This window comes from Gopherus flavomarginatus, chromosome 1 (genome assembly GCF_025201925.1).
Source record: "Gopherus flavomarginatus isolate rGopFla2 chromosome 1, rGopFla2.mat.asm, whole genome shotgun sequence".
Classification (NCBI taxonomy): domain Eukaryota; kingdom Metazoa; phylum Chordata; order Testudines; family Testudinidae; genus Gopherus; species Gopherus flavomarginatus.
Window position 1 is genome coordinate 209,151,642 of NC_066617.1, and position 16,874 is coordinate 209,168,515.

The 16,874-nt window shown below is 42.0% G+C and overlaps 1 protein-coding gene across 1 annotated transcript; it reads left to right on the plus strand.

Moving 5' to 3' along the window:
• Positions 1–5,454: 5,454 nt before the first annotated feature.
• LOC127043269 (adhesion G protein-coupled receptor E5-like) lies at positions 5,455–13,923 on the plus strand. Its single transcript, XM_050937235.1, has 7 exons — positions 5,455–5,632; positions 6,559–6,696; positions 6,965–7,102; positions 8,598–8,681; positions 9,326–9,438; positions 11,683–11,881; positions 13,733–13,923. Exons 1-7 carry the CDS (start codon positions 5,455–5,457, stop codon positions 13,921–13,923), a joined length of 1,041 nt encoding a protein of 346 aa, XP_050793192.1.
• The last annotated feature ends 2,951 nt before the right edge of the window (positions 13,924–16,874 follow it).

Consider the following 16,874-nt stretch of genomic DNA (forward strand, 5'->3'; position numbering starts at 1 on the left):
AGGTAACATCTCTAGTAAAATGTGGCTTTAGGAAAGAATGATCCAAAAATCCTATAGAAGTTATACTGGTTTCAATTATGTTTAAGGCTCTAATGCATGATTAGATCTGTGCCGGGAGTCACTCCCTGAACCTGTGCAGAGCCACAGTGAGTGCAGAAGGTCTTCATATGGACAAAATGTCTGCCCAGATAAAGCTACATGTTGGGAGCTGTGACTGTTGCTATAATGCAGAATTGCGCAATGTCCATGACCATAATCTGTATATACATTAGCATGATAGAATTCGCTCTGAGCTTTTCGAATTCTTGACTTTTTTAAAAAAACTGCCATGATTATGAGATCAGAGTCTGTTTTAGGGCCATCTGTCCGCTTATGATTATGGTTATCAGCGAAGCAATCTTTAATTTGTGGTGAGATATTAAAAAAGAATGCAACTTTCCTTTGGATATAGCAGATAATGCAAGTTAATATTTTAGAATGTAATTTACATTTTTAGAGGAAATACTTACCTTTCAGCTTTGAGGGAGACAAAGAGCTTGGGGCTGGATTCTACCTGCAGGCAGGTGCACAGAGCTGTGGTTTGATTCAATGGGAGACATGCATGTGCGTCTTTGTCCCTTAACAGTAGCCTAGAAAATCCCCAGAGTTTTAAATTGTCCTTACATAAGAAATCATTTAATAACAATGTTTACTTTTCATAAGTATTTATTTTTAGCATCACAGATGTGGGTAAATGTGTCACTTACAGAAAATGATCTTTTTGTTTATAGCTTCACTTGATTTTTCCATACAACTTGAGAATGTAACTAGTGACATGATACAATTCAATTGGACACCTCAAGGTGGCGGTATAGCTTATACAGCTTCTCTGTTCGGAGATGAAGCAGTGAAAAAAAACACTACATATAAAACAAGCATAGCATATGAACATTTGCTTCCTGGCCAGGAATACATAATATCTGTGGAGGTTTTAAACTGTGGTGAGAAGACCAGTACTTCAATGACGGTTCAGACAGGTATTTCCTTGATAATCTAATCATTTTTATTAATAACGCATAAGATATCTTTTTTTAGATATGATTAGAGAATGGGTGGGCAAACTTTTTGGCCTAAGGGCCTCATCTGGGTATGGAAATTGTATGGTGGGCCATGAGTGCTCACAAAATTGGGGGTTGGGGTGCAGGAGGGGCTAAGGGCTTTGGCTGGGGGTACAGGTTCTGTGGTGGAGCTGGGGATGAGGGGTTGGGGATGCAGAAGGGTGCTCCGGGCTGGTACTGAGGAGTTTGGAGGGTGGGAGGGGGATCAGAGCTGGGGCAGGGAGTTGGGGCACAGGAGGGGGTCAGGGGTGCAGGCTCCAGGTGACACTTACCTCAAGCAGCTCCTGGAAGCAGCGGCATGTCCTCTCTCCGGCTCCTATGCGGAGGTGCAGCCAGGCAGCTCTGCACGCTGTCCCGTCTGCAGGTGCTGCCCCTGCAACTCCCATTGGCCATGGATGTCAGCCAGAGGGAGCTGCAGGGGTAGTGTGTGGAGCCCTCTGGCTGCCCCTAGAGCGTAGGAGGCGGAGGGAGGACGTGCTGCTGCTTCCAGGAGCTGCGCGGAGCCCCAGCATGCGCAGAGTGGGGCAAACCTCTGATTCCACTCCCCAGCTGGAGTGGGGCAAGCCCCAGACCCCACTCCCTGGCTGGAGCTTGAGGGCTGGATTAAAATGTCTGACGGGCCGGATGCAGCCCCCAGGCCATAGTTTGCCCACATTTGGATTAGAGTCTACTTCTGTAACCTTTACTCATGTGAATAGTTCTTATTTATGTGCCTCATCCCATTGACTTCAAGAGGACTACTTGCGTAAGCAGAGTTATTCTGTATAATTTTGCAGTCATGGCCCTTAAATAAAGAATTCTGTACAAAAAATACATTGAGTATTTGTTACAAATTTAACACTCAGAAGTAAGGTAATGCCAAAGTTAATGTTGCATGAGCCATCTTAACTGTGCCCCAATGTTTTTATTATTATTATTATTTATTATTATTATTATTATTAATTTTATGCCTAGGAATGATGAAATAGTATTAATTATAGGGTCACATACTATTTCTAAAAATTTCTATAACCTTAGACACACAAGTAGCATTGTGTAACAGTTTTTCATTCTTATATATTTATATTCTGTTCAGCTGAGGGGAGGGATAGCTCAGTGGTTTGTGAATTGGCCAGCTAAACCTAGGGGTGTGAGTTCAATCCTTAAGGGAGCCATTTAGGGTTTTGGGGCCAAAATCTGTCAGAGGATTGGAGCAGGGGGTTGGACTAGATGACCTCCTGAGGTCCCTTCCAACTCTGATATTCTATGATCATCATAATACTCTAGTGTATCATTGTCGTAAGACTTTTCATATGAATTACAATACATCATTCCTTATGTGTAATTCCAGGGACAAGGCAAGTAACTGTGGGTCTGACTCTTAGAGCTTGTCTACACAAAATATTAGTGGGCAGCAAGCCAGGCTGTGAATCTGCAGCACACTAGATTGCTGCACAGTAACATCCCAAGTGGGCACTGCTATTGCACACTGAATGTGCTGTAATGGGCTTTGAGGTACTGCTGTTTGAAATGAAAGTACGTCAAAATGCATTACACAACTTTTAGAGTGCTGCTGTACCAGTGTCCATGTGGGATGTTACTGCCCGGCAAGCTGTAGATTCACACCCTGGCTTGCTGCATGCTAACATCTCATGCAGACAAGTCCTTAGAGGTGCCAAGAACGTACTGACTTCAGATGAAATCGCAGGTGCACTATACTTCTGAAAATCAGTTCCTACAAGGCTGATGTAGCTGCACAAGCCTGTACAGAACAAGCTGTGGCTCTCTCTCTTCTAAGGAAATGGCAAACTGGGGCTTTAAATGAATGAAAATATGGTAGTGTAATTTCAGTAATGTGCATGAATTCCTGGGGCTGGTTCTCTTCTCACTTATTCCAGTTTTACACCAGTGCAATTCTATTGATTTTGAAGGGATTACTCTTAATGTATAATGATGTGCTGGACAGGAGATTCAGACTTCTCAGATATGAATATACTGCCTTTGTGTCTTTCAGTTTAAGCCTGATGATACTCTAGTTTGGATTTAGAGACTCGATATCAAAAAGGACATCAAATAACAGGACAAAATATACATTGCTTACATTCTCTACCTTCACCTAGAAGCACTGCTCCTTCGTTTTAATGCAACAATGGGCCCAATCCTGCATGCCTTCTACAAATTGAACCCCCCACTATTCTCAGGGGAGTTCCACATGGAGAAGGATAAAGGAATCGGACCCAAGGCTTTTGCACAGTCAGATTCTAATACTGTCTGATAGAATAAGTTGTCTCATTCCAGCTAAATGTTAAAAATTAAAATTGACTGGATAAGTAATGATTTTTATAAACCCTTTGTGCCAGTGGTCCCCAGTCTTTTTGTGGCCAGTAGCACATTCATGTTTTCAGAAGAGTGTGGCGGGTGCCAACACTTTTTCAAGGCTTATTTTGTATTTGTACATTAAATAATACAAAAAAATCATATTTAATATTACATAATATATGAATCCATAAGATTATAAGGGTAATTTTACATGTAAACAGTATTAATTAAATTATTCGGCAATTACTCTTTCACTTTACCATGTGAATTTGCTCTTTTTTATCTGCCTGTAAGAAAAATTAAGGAGTTTTTACAAAATAAATATCATAAACAGTTTTCATCTTATTTATTTTTAAAAAGTGAAACATTGTTGAACTGCTGGTCCAAATATATTTATTATTCTTACTTTAACATAGAATGAAGCCTGCAGCCCCAGAGTTCTCTGTCCCTGGCAGGCGTGGGGCCCCAGCTTCTCTCTGTCTTAAGCCACAGCCTCGCACCTGCCAGGGACCGAGAGCACTGGCATCTGCAGCCCTGGAGTTCTCTGTCCCCGGCAGGCGCAGGGCTACGGCTTCTCTCCGGCTTCAAAGCCGGAGAGAAGCTGTGGCTTGGTGCCTGCTGGGGACAGAGAACACCGGCGCCCGCAGCCTGCAGGGGCCCCGGCTTCTCTCCCCTGCTGGGCACTAGGCGAGTGCACATAAATGCCCCAGCGGGTGCCATGGTGCCCGCAGCACCACGTTGGGGACCACTGCTTTGTGCCTTCCAAAGTGTCCCAGAGGTTAGGCTGATTGTGGCGGTCCAAGATTATTATTTGCTCAGTCTAGTAAACCCAGTGCCTCAATGTCAGTAGGTTAATCCTTCAGGGATAATGTTTAATATGTTCTATTTCTTTACAGCATCCAAAAACTTCAAAGGACAAACCAGGTTGATAGATAAAGTGTTCAACCCTCAGTACAGAAACAAATCAAGTGCAGCATTTAAAGACTTCGAAAAGAATTTCACTGACGAGGTACCACTCATTGCTTCAAAATATCTATGAGCTTTATCATTCCCTACACTGCTTACTACTGCCTAGAGGACAGTTTGTCACATTCTTCTGGAGGAGCGTCAAGGGGATTTTCTGCACTGGTGAAGTAGCAGAGGGTTAGGCCTCCCAAACCAACAGACCCCTGAGAGCCACCTAAACTCTGGGATCTCGGAAGGCCAGGGCCATCTGGGAAGAGGCCCCATGTTTTCCCACTAGCTTCCATCTCAGTCTGATCCTTTGGTAACACAGCTTCTGCAAGAACCATGCTACTAAGAGCTTCCCTGTTGGCTGCTGTGTCTGGAACCCCCCTCAGAGATGGGTTGCATGGGGTGGAAGGAGAAAGCATGTAAATTAATTCTGATGGAGTCAACAGTAATGGGAGGGATCCTGCTGTAAACAGTGGCTGCCCCTCCATCCTGCAGCAACTTGCCCTTTCCTGGATTTTGGATCCTGACTCCTGCAGGGTGGCTTTGACTGTCATGGTGCAGTACCCTGCTGGGTGAATGCAGCACAAAACTGCAACAGACCTACACCTAGATTATCGTGGCTAATGTGGCCCCACTGCAGCACTGGTGCTTACAGTGGAGATGTCCTATCAGTTTAATTAAAAATGGTTCCATTCACTTGTGTGGATAAGGCTAAAATGGGAATCACATGGTGAAACGCTGTTTTTTCTGTTCCTCTTGCCCCTTTCCCCCAGGACGGGGAATTTTGTTTTATTTTTAGAGTTTTAAATACCACCACAGGTAAATGAATAAGGAATGTTTTACATTATTTGGCTTATTTTACTCCTTTATTGGCAGTTCGTCAAACAGTTACATTTAAAACTGAAAGGTCTATAAAATGGTTTGGGAAACAGAACTGATTCCTATATGCGGGTTATTCTTTTATCGGTGACTGTTATGAAAGGTTATGAAATCAGAAAAAGTTGGTTTAAGAATTTATGAAGGTGAAAGAAAATCAGATTGATTGTTACTTTTCATTTTACAGATAGGGGGAAAATTGACAGGCGAGTTCAAAAACTTATTTGACATGAGGAAATTGCGTATAGTAATTGACAGTCTTAGCAATGGCAGCGTGACTGTGCTCTTCCACATGGTGATGCCTGTGCAACAAAACTTAACACGAACAACGGTCTTCGATGCTTTAATAAAAGCCCTGAACAAAAGCGCTCTGGGGCGAGTGGACTTCAACAGCACTTTTGTAGAAGGTATGGCCCAGTGCTCACAGAAATCTTTTTCTGGTATACTCTGCGATTACTGTGTTTACCAATGACGGTGACTTACCTGTAAAAACTACTATAGTGGGATTTCTGAATTTAGGACCCAATACACAAGGAGAGTTATTCCTTATTTCAGATTGTCAAGGCTTTTCCCCGACTTTGAACTTTAGGGTACAAAAAGTGGGGACCTGCATGAACACTTTTAAGCTTAATTACTAGCTTAAATCTGGTACGCTGCCACCAGCCAGAATTTAGTGTCTGGCACATTTTCTGTTCCCCCAAAACCTTCCCTGGGGAACCCAGACCCAAACCCCTTGGGTCTTAAAACAAGGAGAAATTAACCATCCCCTCCTTTTCCCCCCAGACTTTCCCCTCCCTGGGTTGCCTTGAGAGGCTTCACACTGATCCAAACTCCTTGGATCTTAAAACAAGGAGGAATTAACCATCTCCCCTCCTTTCCCCCCACCAGTCCCTGGTGAGTTCAGACTCAATTCCTTGGATTTTAAAACAAGGAAAAATCAATTAGGTTCTTAAAAAGAAAGCTTTTAATTCAAGAAAGAAAAGGTAAAAATTTTCTCTGTAAGATCAGGGTGGAAAATGCTTTACAGGGTATTCAGATTCATATAGACCAGAAGGACTCCCCCCCTAGCCTTAGATTCAAAGTTATAGCAAACAGAGGTAAAAATCCTTCCAGCAAAAAGACACATTCACAAGTTGAGAAAACAAACATAAGGCTAATCCGCCTTGCCTGGCTACTACTTACAATTTTGAAACATGAAAGACTGATTCAGAAAGATTGGGAAAGCCTGGGTGTACGACTGGTCCCTCTTAGCCCCAAGAGCGAACAACGAATCACACATTTTTTCATTTTTTCCAAGAGGCATTTAATATGGCAAATATTTACTTTATTACAGCAGGAAACATCTGTGAAACAGTATCAAAAGTCTGTTCTGAACATGCCTCATGCATCCGTGAAGAGGCAACTTATTCCTGTAAGTGTAAAGATGGATTCTATGACAACAGTCCCCGTGTACCAGGGAGAGATTGCCAAGGTAAGAAGGAAAGGCTATGATACCCTTTTGGAGATGTGCACTGATATGAATCTGATCTTGATTAGACCAATGCAAGTTTATGTGTAAAAACAAACTGATTACATTTACATCTGTATTAACTGAAGCTGTTTGCTTAAATCTTCCATTTTTCAAGTGTGAAAAATTAATGTTCAGTCTCGTGTGTATTATTGTGTCCATCTGACTTTATACAGTAGAAGGGGGAAAATGTGATCTCAGTTTATAAACATGATCTTCTCTTAACTTATAGACATAAATGAATGTGCTACTAATGCATCATCATGTTCACGCTTGGCCACATGCAACAACACTGTAGGAAGTTATGAATGTAACTGTAATCCAGGAATAAAAGATGAGAATCCGACAAATCCTGGAAGACAATGTAAAGGTAAACGAATATTGGCTTACTTGTGCTGAGGAAAACATTATTTTGCAATATGTTGCTGAAAAATCGTGAATAAATTCTCCCAGGCCACACTTATTTCACCAAAAACGTTGTTTTGTACTCTCTACACATAAAAGCTTCATACTAAATGGTCTACCTGGAGATCATTGAATTCTCAAAGCTATTAATATGTATGATAGGGGCATAGGATGTGGGGCTGAAAGTTTTCTCCACACTGAGGGGAAGATCACGTCCCACAGATCTGTGCACTGACAGGGTTCTCCCGTCCCACATCTTCTTCTTCCCATGTAGAAGTGATGAGCTCAGACACATCCATGGCACCTTCCCCAGTCTACCTAGGATCCCATGGTGGGTTCTGTGTAAGGCTGGGATCTCCACTTGGTGAAGACTAGGTGGGCTGGGGGAGGGGACTGGGCAGCTCTGCACTGAGTGGGAATGGATGAAGAGAGACATATAATGGCACTCACTCTGGCCCCCAGAGTCCCCAGAAAAGTCCTCGCGCAGTAGTAACTTTCCTGCAGAACCTCCTTTGCACCAAGGAACTCTTTAATGAGATATGGGTAGGGTTGCTGGGGACTGCTGCTAGTTGCAGAAGCCCTGGCAGCACTGCTCCATTGGAACGTCAGTTCCCCAGGCCAACAGGGCCTCCATATGGCTAGCCCTGACTTCCCACTGATCCTCTAGGACATGCATGAATTCCATGAGCTCTGCAGAGCCTAAGATCAGGACTCATGGCTCACTCCACCGGCCCAGTGGAAAAATTTGGGTGGAACTTTGTGGGGGGAACCTTGTGAAGCTTACCTCCCCTATTAGCTCTCTGGTGTGGGTCTTACCATGAGATGGAGAGATCCAGCCCTAGGTGATCCAGCTGCATCTTTTCATGCACCAGAAAGAATGGATCTCTCATTCCATATATTCTCTGGTATTGGTGACATGATACTCCCAAGAAATAGCATGAGAGCATCCGCTGCCTTCCCCATACATTGTGGTAGCATCAATGGGAATAACTCCATGCCGGCTACAACAGGCTGGACTGAGGATTTTGTTCCTCAGCTCTGTCATTTTTGTATGAAAAACAGAACCTTTTTATACAGGCCTTCTTCCATACCTAGGGTGATCACAGCTGAAAGTGTGCTAGCTGCAATACAGACATATAATTCCATTGGCATGCATCCGATGAAGTGGCTATTCACCCATGAAAGCTCATGCTCCAATACATCTGTTAGTCTATAAGATGCTACAGTACTTTTTGCTGCTTTTATAATTCCATTGGAAATTCCCATAATCTCTCCCACTGGGTGGAATTCACACCTGGACAAAGGGCCACACAAGGCTTATATATACCATTTCTGTCCTACTTAAAGCCTCAGAGTGTTTATGGGTTATATGCAGCTTACAATGGCCCTTTACACAGGCGTGAATTTCCTTTCTGTATCTAAGTGTGTCACTTAACTTGCTTTTGCTGTTTACTTTACAGATCCTGTTCTCTGCTTCAGCAGCGCTAACCTTTGCTCAACACAAAATAATGACTGTCTTGATTCCAAAAATCGGATATGCTCAAGTAAGTTTTAAGCATTCCTAATTCATTTCAGTTTTCTGGGTAACATCCCACATGGGAGCAAGTGTTTTTGATATACAGTTTATGCCCTACTTTGGTATGTGAGTTCAACTAGCATCCGAAGTTCACATTTCTTTGGCCTGTAATTGTGAATGCTCCTTCCACCAAAGCTTCAGTTTCAGCCTCAGTCTTTATTTTTAAATAACACAATTGCTTCTAACGTGTCTTCTTCTTGGGTAGGGATCATCCATTTACTTCCTGGGAGTTGAGGGTATTCAGCACCTAGCATGGAGCGCATCTTGAAGGATCCAGAACTAACAGCCTGATCTTGTGCCCACTAAAATCAAAGGAAGTGTTGCCATTGAGTTCAGTGGGAGCACTGTAAATGGTCACAGAAGATAGCAAGGGATGATAAGCAGTCACTGTGATGTGGGACAAGTTTTGGGAGGGATGAGGATTACACTAGGAAATCTATTCTATGAACAGACTTGATGAGTTCCTTTGTTTTTATTTAATTAATTTACTTTTTAAATAAAATTAATATAATAAATTAATAACATGAGATAGGAAAGTCTAACAAGAAGACACAAGTGATGGATTGAAGGTCAGAGATTCTTTGAGTCTATTACCTCTTTTTCCTCCCACAGGTAAACAAGCTTTTGCTTGTGAAATTTTGTTCAAAAACTTGGTGTTTGGTCCTGAACTTTATAACTCTGAAAGCCAAAGGTATCAGAATTTGTCCCAAAGCATCACAACAGACGTAAGTTTGACTTCGTAATGGATTATCATTTTGTAAATTGTCCTCCTTTGTCATCTGGAAATGCACTAATAATATTGTTATGAGCCCCAGAGTCAGTCACAGAGGTTGGTATCTCACTGAAAATTTTGATGTGATTAAGCAGAAAAAAATGACCCCTCCTTGTACAGTGAAAATAATACATAAAGCATGATCCTAAAAAGAATCATCAGGGCAGAGAAGGAGCTTTTGGCTACCTGCTCAGTTCTCAGATGTACCACATTTAATAATGGGAACTTTAAAAAGTTTTAAATAAAAAGGAGGGGAATTCCTCATCCCTTCTGTTTTCTTTCATTCCTGTTAGATAAATGTCTATAGGAGTAGCTATTATAGTGTTCTAAAGTCATGCTGCAAAAAATATTTGTAAGATGTAGGGCTTTGACTAATTCCGGTAGAATGCTGTAACTCATGGCCAATGCCTTACACTGACAGCTGAGGCACTGGAGAGAGTGCTGATGGAATACAGAAGGGAGGAGGGGAGTTCAGAAACGTTACATAACATAGAACAGCTTAGCAAAATTGTCATGAAAAAGATGCTAGGCAGGTAAAAAAATCTACTCTACCTCGCCATGATGATAATGTAAAAACTAATGATAATTTATTCACTTGTCAAAAAGATTTGCAGACCAGAGCCAGCTGGAAGAGTGAAAATATTGCAAGGTTGGGATAGACTGTCATTGATTTGAATAATAAAGAAAAGAATTCTTAGCGTTTCTTCTGTAGCTTTCACCCAAGAATTTCCAAGTATTTTACAAGCAGTAACTAATTCCTTCTTACCATATCAGCTGAACGTTAATACAGCGTTGTTATCAGCACCCCCATTTTATAGAGGGCTAAACTGACTTTTTAAAGGGCATGATCCAAAGTTCACTAAATACAGTGGGAGTCTTTCTACCGATTTCAATGAACTTTGGATCAGGCCTTGTATGATTTGCTCAAGGCAATAAGGATTATTATCATTATTATTAGACAGTGACGGAGCTGGGGAAAGACCCTCCTCTGAAGTCACAAAATGTTTTCTATTTCTGTGGACAATTTTATCAAAAATGTGAAATATTTTGGGTTGGAAATGCTGTCATGGTGCCTCATAGGAAGTATAGTCAAGTTCCCCATGCTCCCATTCTCCTCTATAGGCTGGGTTCTTTGATTGGACTACATCTCCCATGATGGTCTTGGAGCTGGGAAGAAATGTGTTAGGGGAGTCCCTGGCCATGGTGCATCATGGAACATGTAGTCCAGTGGAGGAGGCTGGCCCAAAAAGGAGAATGGAAACATGAGGCAACTCCCAGCTAGCACTATGACAGCGTTTCCTAATCCAAATTTTTTGTTGTTTAGGCCTTTGTTTTTTCGACAAAAAAAATCAAAATTCTCCATGGAAAGCAGATACTTTGTGAAATATTTTCTTTAATTAAGAGTTTTGACTGCAATTTTTGACCAGGCCTACCTAGAAGGAAGGGAACTACCAGTACTTTTCCTCTATTTGGTAGGAAATACTGGGCCAAACTGCATTTTGATGTACACCAGTGTAAATCTGGAGTCACTCCAATAAAGGTTATGACCAATGGAGGTTATGCTTGATTTATACTGGAGTGGTTCTGAGAAGAATCTTTCCTCCTGTCTCTCCTTTGCCCAGTCATTCTGAAATGTCCGGCTCTTGATTATGTGACGACGACACAAAGTGAATAATGCTCTACAAGTTATACATGCTATTTGTCTAGACTAGTAGCACTATCATATCCATTTTAAACGCCTATTTCCAGCTTCTACCATTGGATGTGTACGTATTGGATGAGCACACTTGAGGTCAAGGTGTGCAAGCTAATAAGGCTGAAGGGACCCTAAAAGTAACCTTAGAAATCTTATATGTGCTTTGTAAATATAGCAGTAAGGTGCTGCTGTGTTCCAATATACATGTGGTAGAATGTGAAGAAGGGTACTGAGTGTATACAAATTCCCAGCTGATAGTTAACTGTAGATTGCTACTCCAAAAATCGAGTTCTGATTTCATACTTTAACTCATGCACTGTACATCACCAAGAGAACCTTTCTTGAATAAATATTTTGTGCTATAGAAAAAAAATGTATTCAATTATTTCTTATTCTAAAAGTCTTGCCTTAAAAGGGTGATGTGTACAAAAAATAAATTTACTGATAATTCTTGCTCTGCCTCTGACATTTTGGAACAAATGTTGGTTTACATTTTTCCAGGTTGTTAAACAAATGCGAATCAGCCTGAGAGATGACAGCTTTGATATCATAGTGGTTGGATTTAGACCTGGGAGTGTGATCGCCTATTTTGTTTCTCTACTACAAGAACAACAGTACATTGATGCAAATACTCTTCAAGCAAATTTAAGTAAAATAGTAAAGAATGTGTTTGGTAATGAAACTGAAGTAACTGTACAATGTAAGTGTTACTAAAACATCTTATTAGTTATGACATAGGGACCTGAAAGCATCTAATCTCATGCACTGCACAGAAATTGTTAAAAATAATTCTTTCCTTCTACAAGGTACATATTTTTATGCTAACTTTTCAAATAACATTCACATCAGCACAGGGGCACAACCAGAATTTTCCTAAGGAGGGAGCCTAGGGAAAGGACCCCTCTTCAGTGGGGGAATGAGGATGGTGGTGTGCAAGGTGCCCTGTGGGCATGGCTCAGAATGACAGAGGGCAGAGCCAGTTGCAGGCAGGTTTTCAGGGCTGCACCCAGGGAAGGAAGTGCTGGGACATGCCAACCTCAGGCCCTGGTGCCAAGGCAGGGCAGTCCTGCGGGCCCCTAGTGCTCCTGCTCCCTGTGGAAGGCCCCAGCATCTGGGCTGCATGCCACCCCCCCCCCCCCCCGTGCTGCTGTTTCAGCCAAGGCGGGGGGCTCAGGGAAGTGCCATGCCTCTCCTCCCAGCCTGCAGAGCCAGGACTCCAGCAGGGGGCAGGGATGTGGGTGCCCCAGCCCATTACTTCCTGTGTGGGCCAAAGGTCTCTGGTCGTGTGGCTGCTGCACACTGCTGCCTCAGGCGTGGCCAGGAGGGGAGGCCATGGGTGGGGCTTTGCTCAGAGCTAAGCGGGGGATGAGCCTGGGCCCCCTACCTCCCCCCTCTTCATCAGCACATTCCCTCTGGAATGTAGATTATTGTTCTATTTTAAACACACGTTATACCTCTCCTCAGCAGTGTGAAAGTAGAATATTCTGGGGTACATTCTTATATTTAAAGATCTATGGGGCAAATCCTGGCTCTCTTTACATGGAAGGAAGGAAACTATATAGATCTCCTTGTTGCAGTGCATGCCAACTTTGGTGCTACAGATGGTTGGCTTTGGGTGGAAGGGGGCATGAAGAGTCTCCATACTTGGTCTGTGATGTGACCCCCTGAGCTGCTTTCCAACCGCTGCTCTCTTTTTCTAGTACTTAAAAATGAAATGCTGCAGTATAAAGCATATAGGTCCCACAATCCTTCCTTAGCCTGGTAAGTACGTACTTACAAGAGTAGTTCTCTGGAGGGAACAAAACTACTCACATAAGTACTGCACAGCTGGACCCTACGTTGGTGTAAGGTACACTTTGAAGAATCTGAAAGAAGAGACAGGTTACATTAACTTAGACTTTCTTTCAGCTCACTTAGACTCATCTCTGAATTTGCCTCTGTGGACCTGATGTAGCTCCCTTAAAATCAATGAAAAGACTCCTATTGACTACACTGAATGTTGGACAGCATGTGCATATCTTGCATTCAGTATAAGGGCTGGATCAGGTCATTTCTGTCACAGCTCTGGGGAGGGAGCTGTACAGAGAGGCATCGATGACATCAGGCATAATCCTGTGTGCACACAGCATGCAATCTGCTCCAACACTTTGGATGCAGCTTATTGCTCCCCCTGGTACACTGACTCTGCTCTGGGTTGGCACAGGGCCAGGACCCTTCCACCTCTGTATTCCCTTCTTGGCACCTGGCTCCCCAGGAGGCGTGGAAGTAAGCAGTTCTTACACTTCATACAGCACAGTGACTGCTATTGTGCAGCCATTTAAGGTGGGGAAGCTTCTTGCAGGCTATGTCAGCCGGCATACCTGTGCTAGGGCTGCCACAGTCTGGCCCCAAGAGATGGGCATGAACACAGTAGTATTTAACATCGGCTCAGTTTCAAAGTGTCTGATGTCAGACATTGAATGCAGCTGTTATTTAATGCACCGAGCTTTCTAAAGGCTTCACATTTTGACATTTCAGGCTGGTATTTCTCAAATATATTTTCCATTTACAGCAATCCCAACATCTTCTGAAACAAATCTGGCCTGGAAAACAGCGGTGATTGTCCTTGGAGTTCTACTTGGAGTTGCATTAATACTTACTTTGCTGGTACTGTCAGTGTGCCTTTGGATGAGGTCTACAGCTGGTGAATATTGGCTTGAACCTAAAGGACTTATGGGAAATTTTGCCTACCAATACTTATAAGCCTTCACTTTGACTTATAAATGATTTCACTCACTACCTTAAAAGAGATTTAATAGAGAGATTTTAATGTATCTTTTTATCTGAAGTACTTATATGACACTTTGTGCCCCCTATCACAGTTGAACCTGAGTGCCTCACAATCTTTAATGTATTTATCTTCACAACAACTTGGTGAGGTTGGGAAGTGCTATTATCCCCATTTTATTAAGGAGGAACTGAGCCCCAGAGAGACTAAGTGACATACCCTGAGAAGTCTGTGGCAGAGCTCGGAGTTCCATGCTAGTGACCTAAGGAAATGAAATGGCCATAAATGGCAGTTATAGATTAGATATGTGGTGTTAGAGTTATAAACACAAAGGAGTTGATGCTTCTACAGAAACCACCAGCAAAATTCCCATTGTCTTAAATGGAAACATGATGAAGCCCACTATTATGGTCCATATTTTGTTCTTGGAAATACTTGACTTCAAGGAAAGCTGTATATATGCATCTAATGGCAGAACTGGACTCTTTGTGTGCCTGTGCATTTATTACATTCATTTACTTTCAACCCATCACATAAATTCACTATACAAAGTGTGGGTTGGCATGTACCAACATGTCTTATGCACATCTCTAATGAACTTATATATATATACATGAATACTTTACACAACTCTATGATTATCTTCTTTCATTTTGACCAATAAGCACAGTTTGCAATAAATGTATAAAATCCTAATAAAGTATGTTGACTTTAAATAGACATGTATGTGTGATCTAAAATGAAACTGCCAAATGTAAAATTTTAACATATCACTGAAAGGGAAGGAAGATGATCTGGGGAGGAACAGATTAACTCATCCATTTTTACCTATTAGAAATGGTTAGACAAAAATCTGACATATAATCTCATTTCACTTTGCTCTTTATAAACCTGATCCAAAGCTCATTGAAGTTAATGGAAAGATTCAGGGATTTCACTAGGCATTAAATCAGACCCTGTATATTTTATAGTCATAAAATATTTTAAAGAGTTTTCCTTATCTTCATCACACCTAGACTGTAAACTCTTTGGAACAGGGCTTGTTTACATTTTTTGTGTATTTTACAGCACTGAGCATACTAATAAATGGTAATAATAATTATTCCACCATGATTTGTGTATTTCATATAGACTTAATTTTGTCTGTATCTGTATTTCCTTTTGTCTGTGAGCCAACGCCTGGTTCTATGATTTGTTACTGAATGTGTGTTACTGTGAAATAGTGGTTGGGTGGAATTTCTGAATAATAGGGTCTGACTTCAGTTCAGAAGTTAGCAGTTAACTAAGAAAGAATGGAATTCATTTCTTCATAACAGCATGGTTCCTGTTCTTTTACAGGCTACTGTCTTTTTGGCACAGCCTAGATAGTTAGAAGGAAAGCAGAGCTGCACTGCCCCCAGATGGCTGAATGCCTTTCTGAACACCCCAGTCCAAAGGGACAGCACATCTATTCTTACTGTTTTATATGGGTGCAGCCAGTTTCTTTTCGCGGGGCCAAATCCCAAGTCAGTTTGACCTCTTAGTGCTGTTTCTCTGGCTATCCTCTTTTGCCGGATAGCATGTCTCGTGGAGGAACCAAGAGGCAAGTCACTAAATGGAGGGGGTCACACCTGTATGGGTATGTCTACACAGCATTTTGAAGGTCTAAAATTAGCTGGATAGACAGCGCTTTGAAGCTGTGGCTCAGGCAAGAGCTTGGGGTCTGAAGGCTAGTGAGGAGTATGGGCTTCAGTGTCCGAGCTGCAACTTCAAAGAGACGTTCACACTGCTATTTTAGAGTGCGAGTGTGAGCCCTATAAACCTGAGTTTGTTGACCTGGACTGGGAGGCTCATTCCCACTCGCTCCAAAATGCTGTGTAGACAGACCCTGTGGGACTTTGCTTCCCAGAACATAGGGTGAGTGAGTTCAGGCTGTACCATCCTTCCAAGTGGTTGCTTACCAGGCCCTCCATAGGTTAGCCACAGAGTTTTATTCCAGAAGGGGCCATGGGGTCACAAAGGGATGGCTGCATGTTTGCTGCACCTTTCTGCACAAATTTGTGTCACTATTTTGTGCTCCTGGCAGGTGTAATATTTGCAGGGATCTGTGACGGGGGCTTTTGCTCATGAGGCACAAACTCTTTCTGAGCATCCCTGGGGCAGGATGTTCTGTACTGCCTTCTACTCAGACTGTGCCTATATGCCACAACCCAGCTCCACAGAAGAAGACTTACTAACATTAATATTTGTGGCCACTATTTTACATGCTTTATAACCCTGATGACATGCTATACTCATGAATCATTTGTGAATGTGTACATGGCCATTCATTAGGGTGACAAGATGTCCCAGTTTCATAGGGACAGTCTTTTTTGTATGTAGGCTCCTATTATCCCTCACCCCCGTCCCGATGTTTCACACTTGCTGTCTGGTCATCCTACCATTCATTCTATCAGTAAATGCAGTCTCATTTGAGTATTATGCTTTGCAAATACAAATGAAGGTCATTGACTGCTGTTAATATTTTTTTCTGTTTTTTTAAATATGGTATGAATAATAATGGACATGACTCTTAGTTTCAGCTTTTCTGGGGTCTGGAAATTATATTTATTGGAAGAGTATGTACAGCTGGGTTGTACTGTAATATAAAATGACAGAATTCTATGATACGGTATATGTAAAATATGTTAAACTCTCTGAAGACCTGTTATTTTAAATGATTTCCAAAAATATGTTAGAAATAAATATACTATTTTTACAATTTTGCATTTCTAAGGGGTTTGTTTTTGTTATTTTGCAGTACAATTTTGGGGAAGTTTTTAAAAAATATTTTCAGTTTTGATTGAAATTATTAAGTAGCCGCAGAGCCAGGTTGGCAAGGCTTAATTCAACAGATACAGAGATGTGATTTCTCTGCGCAAGATCAGCACCGCCATTTTTACAAGCA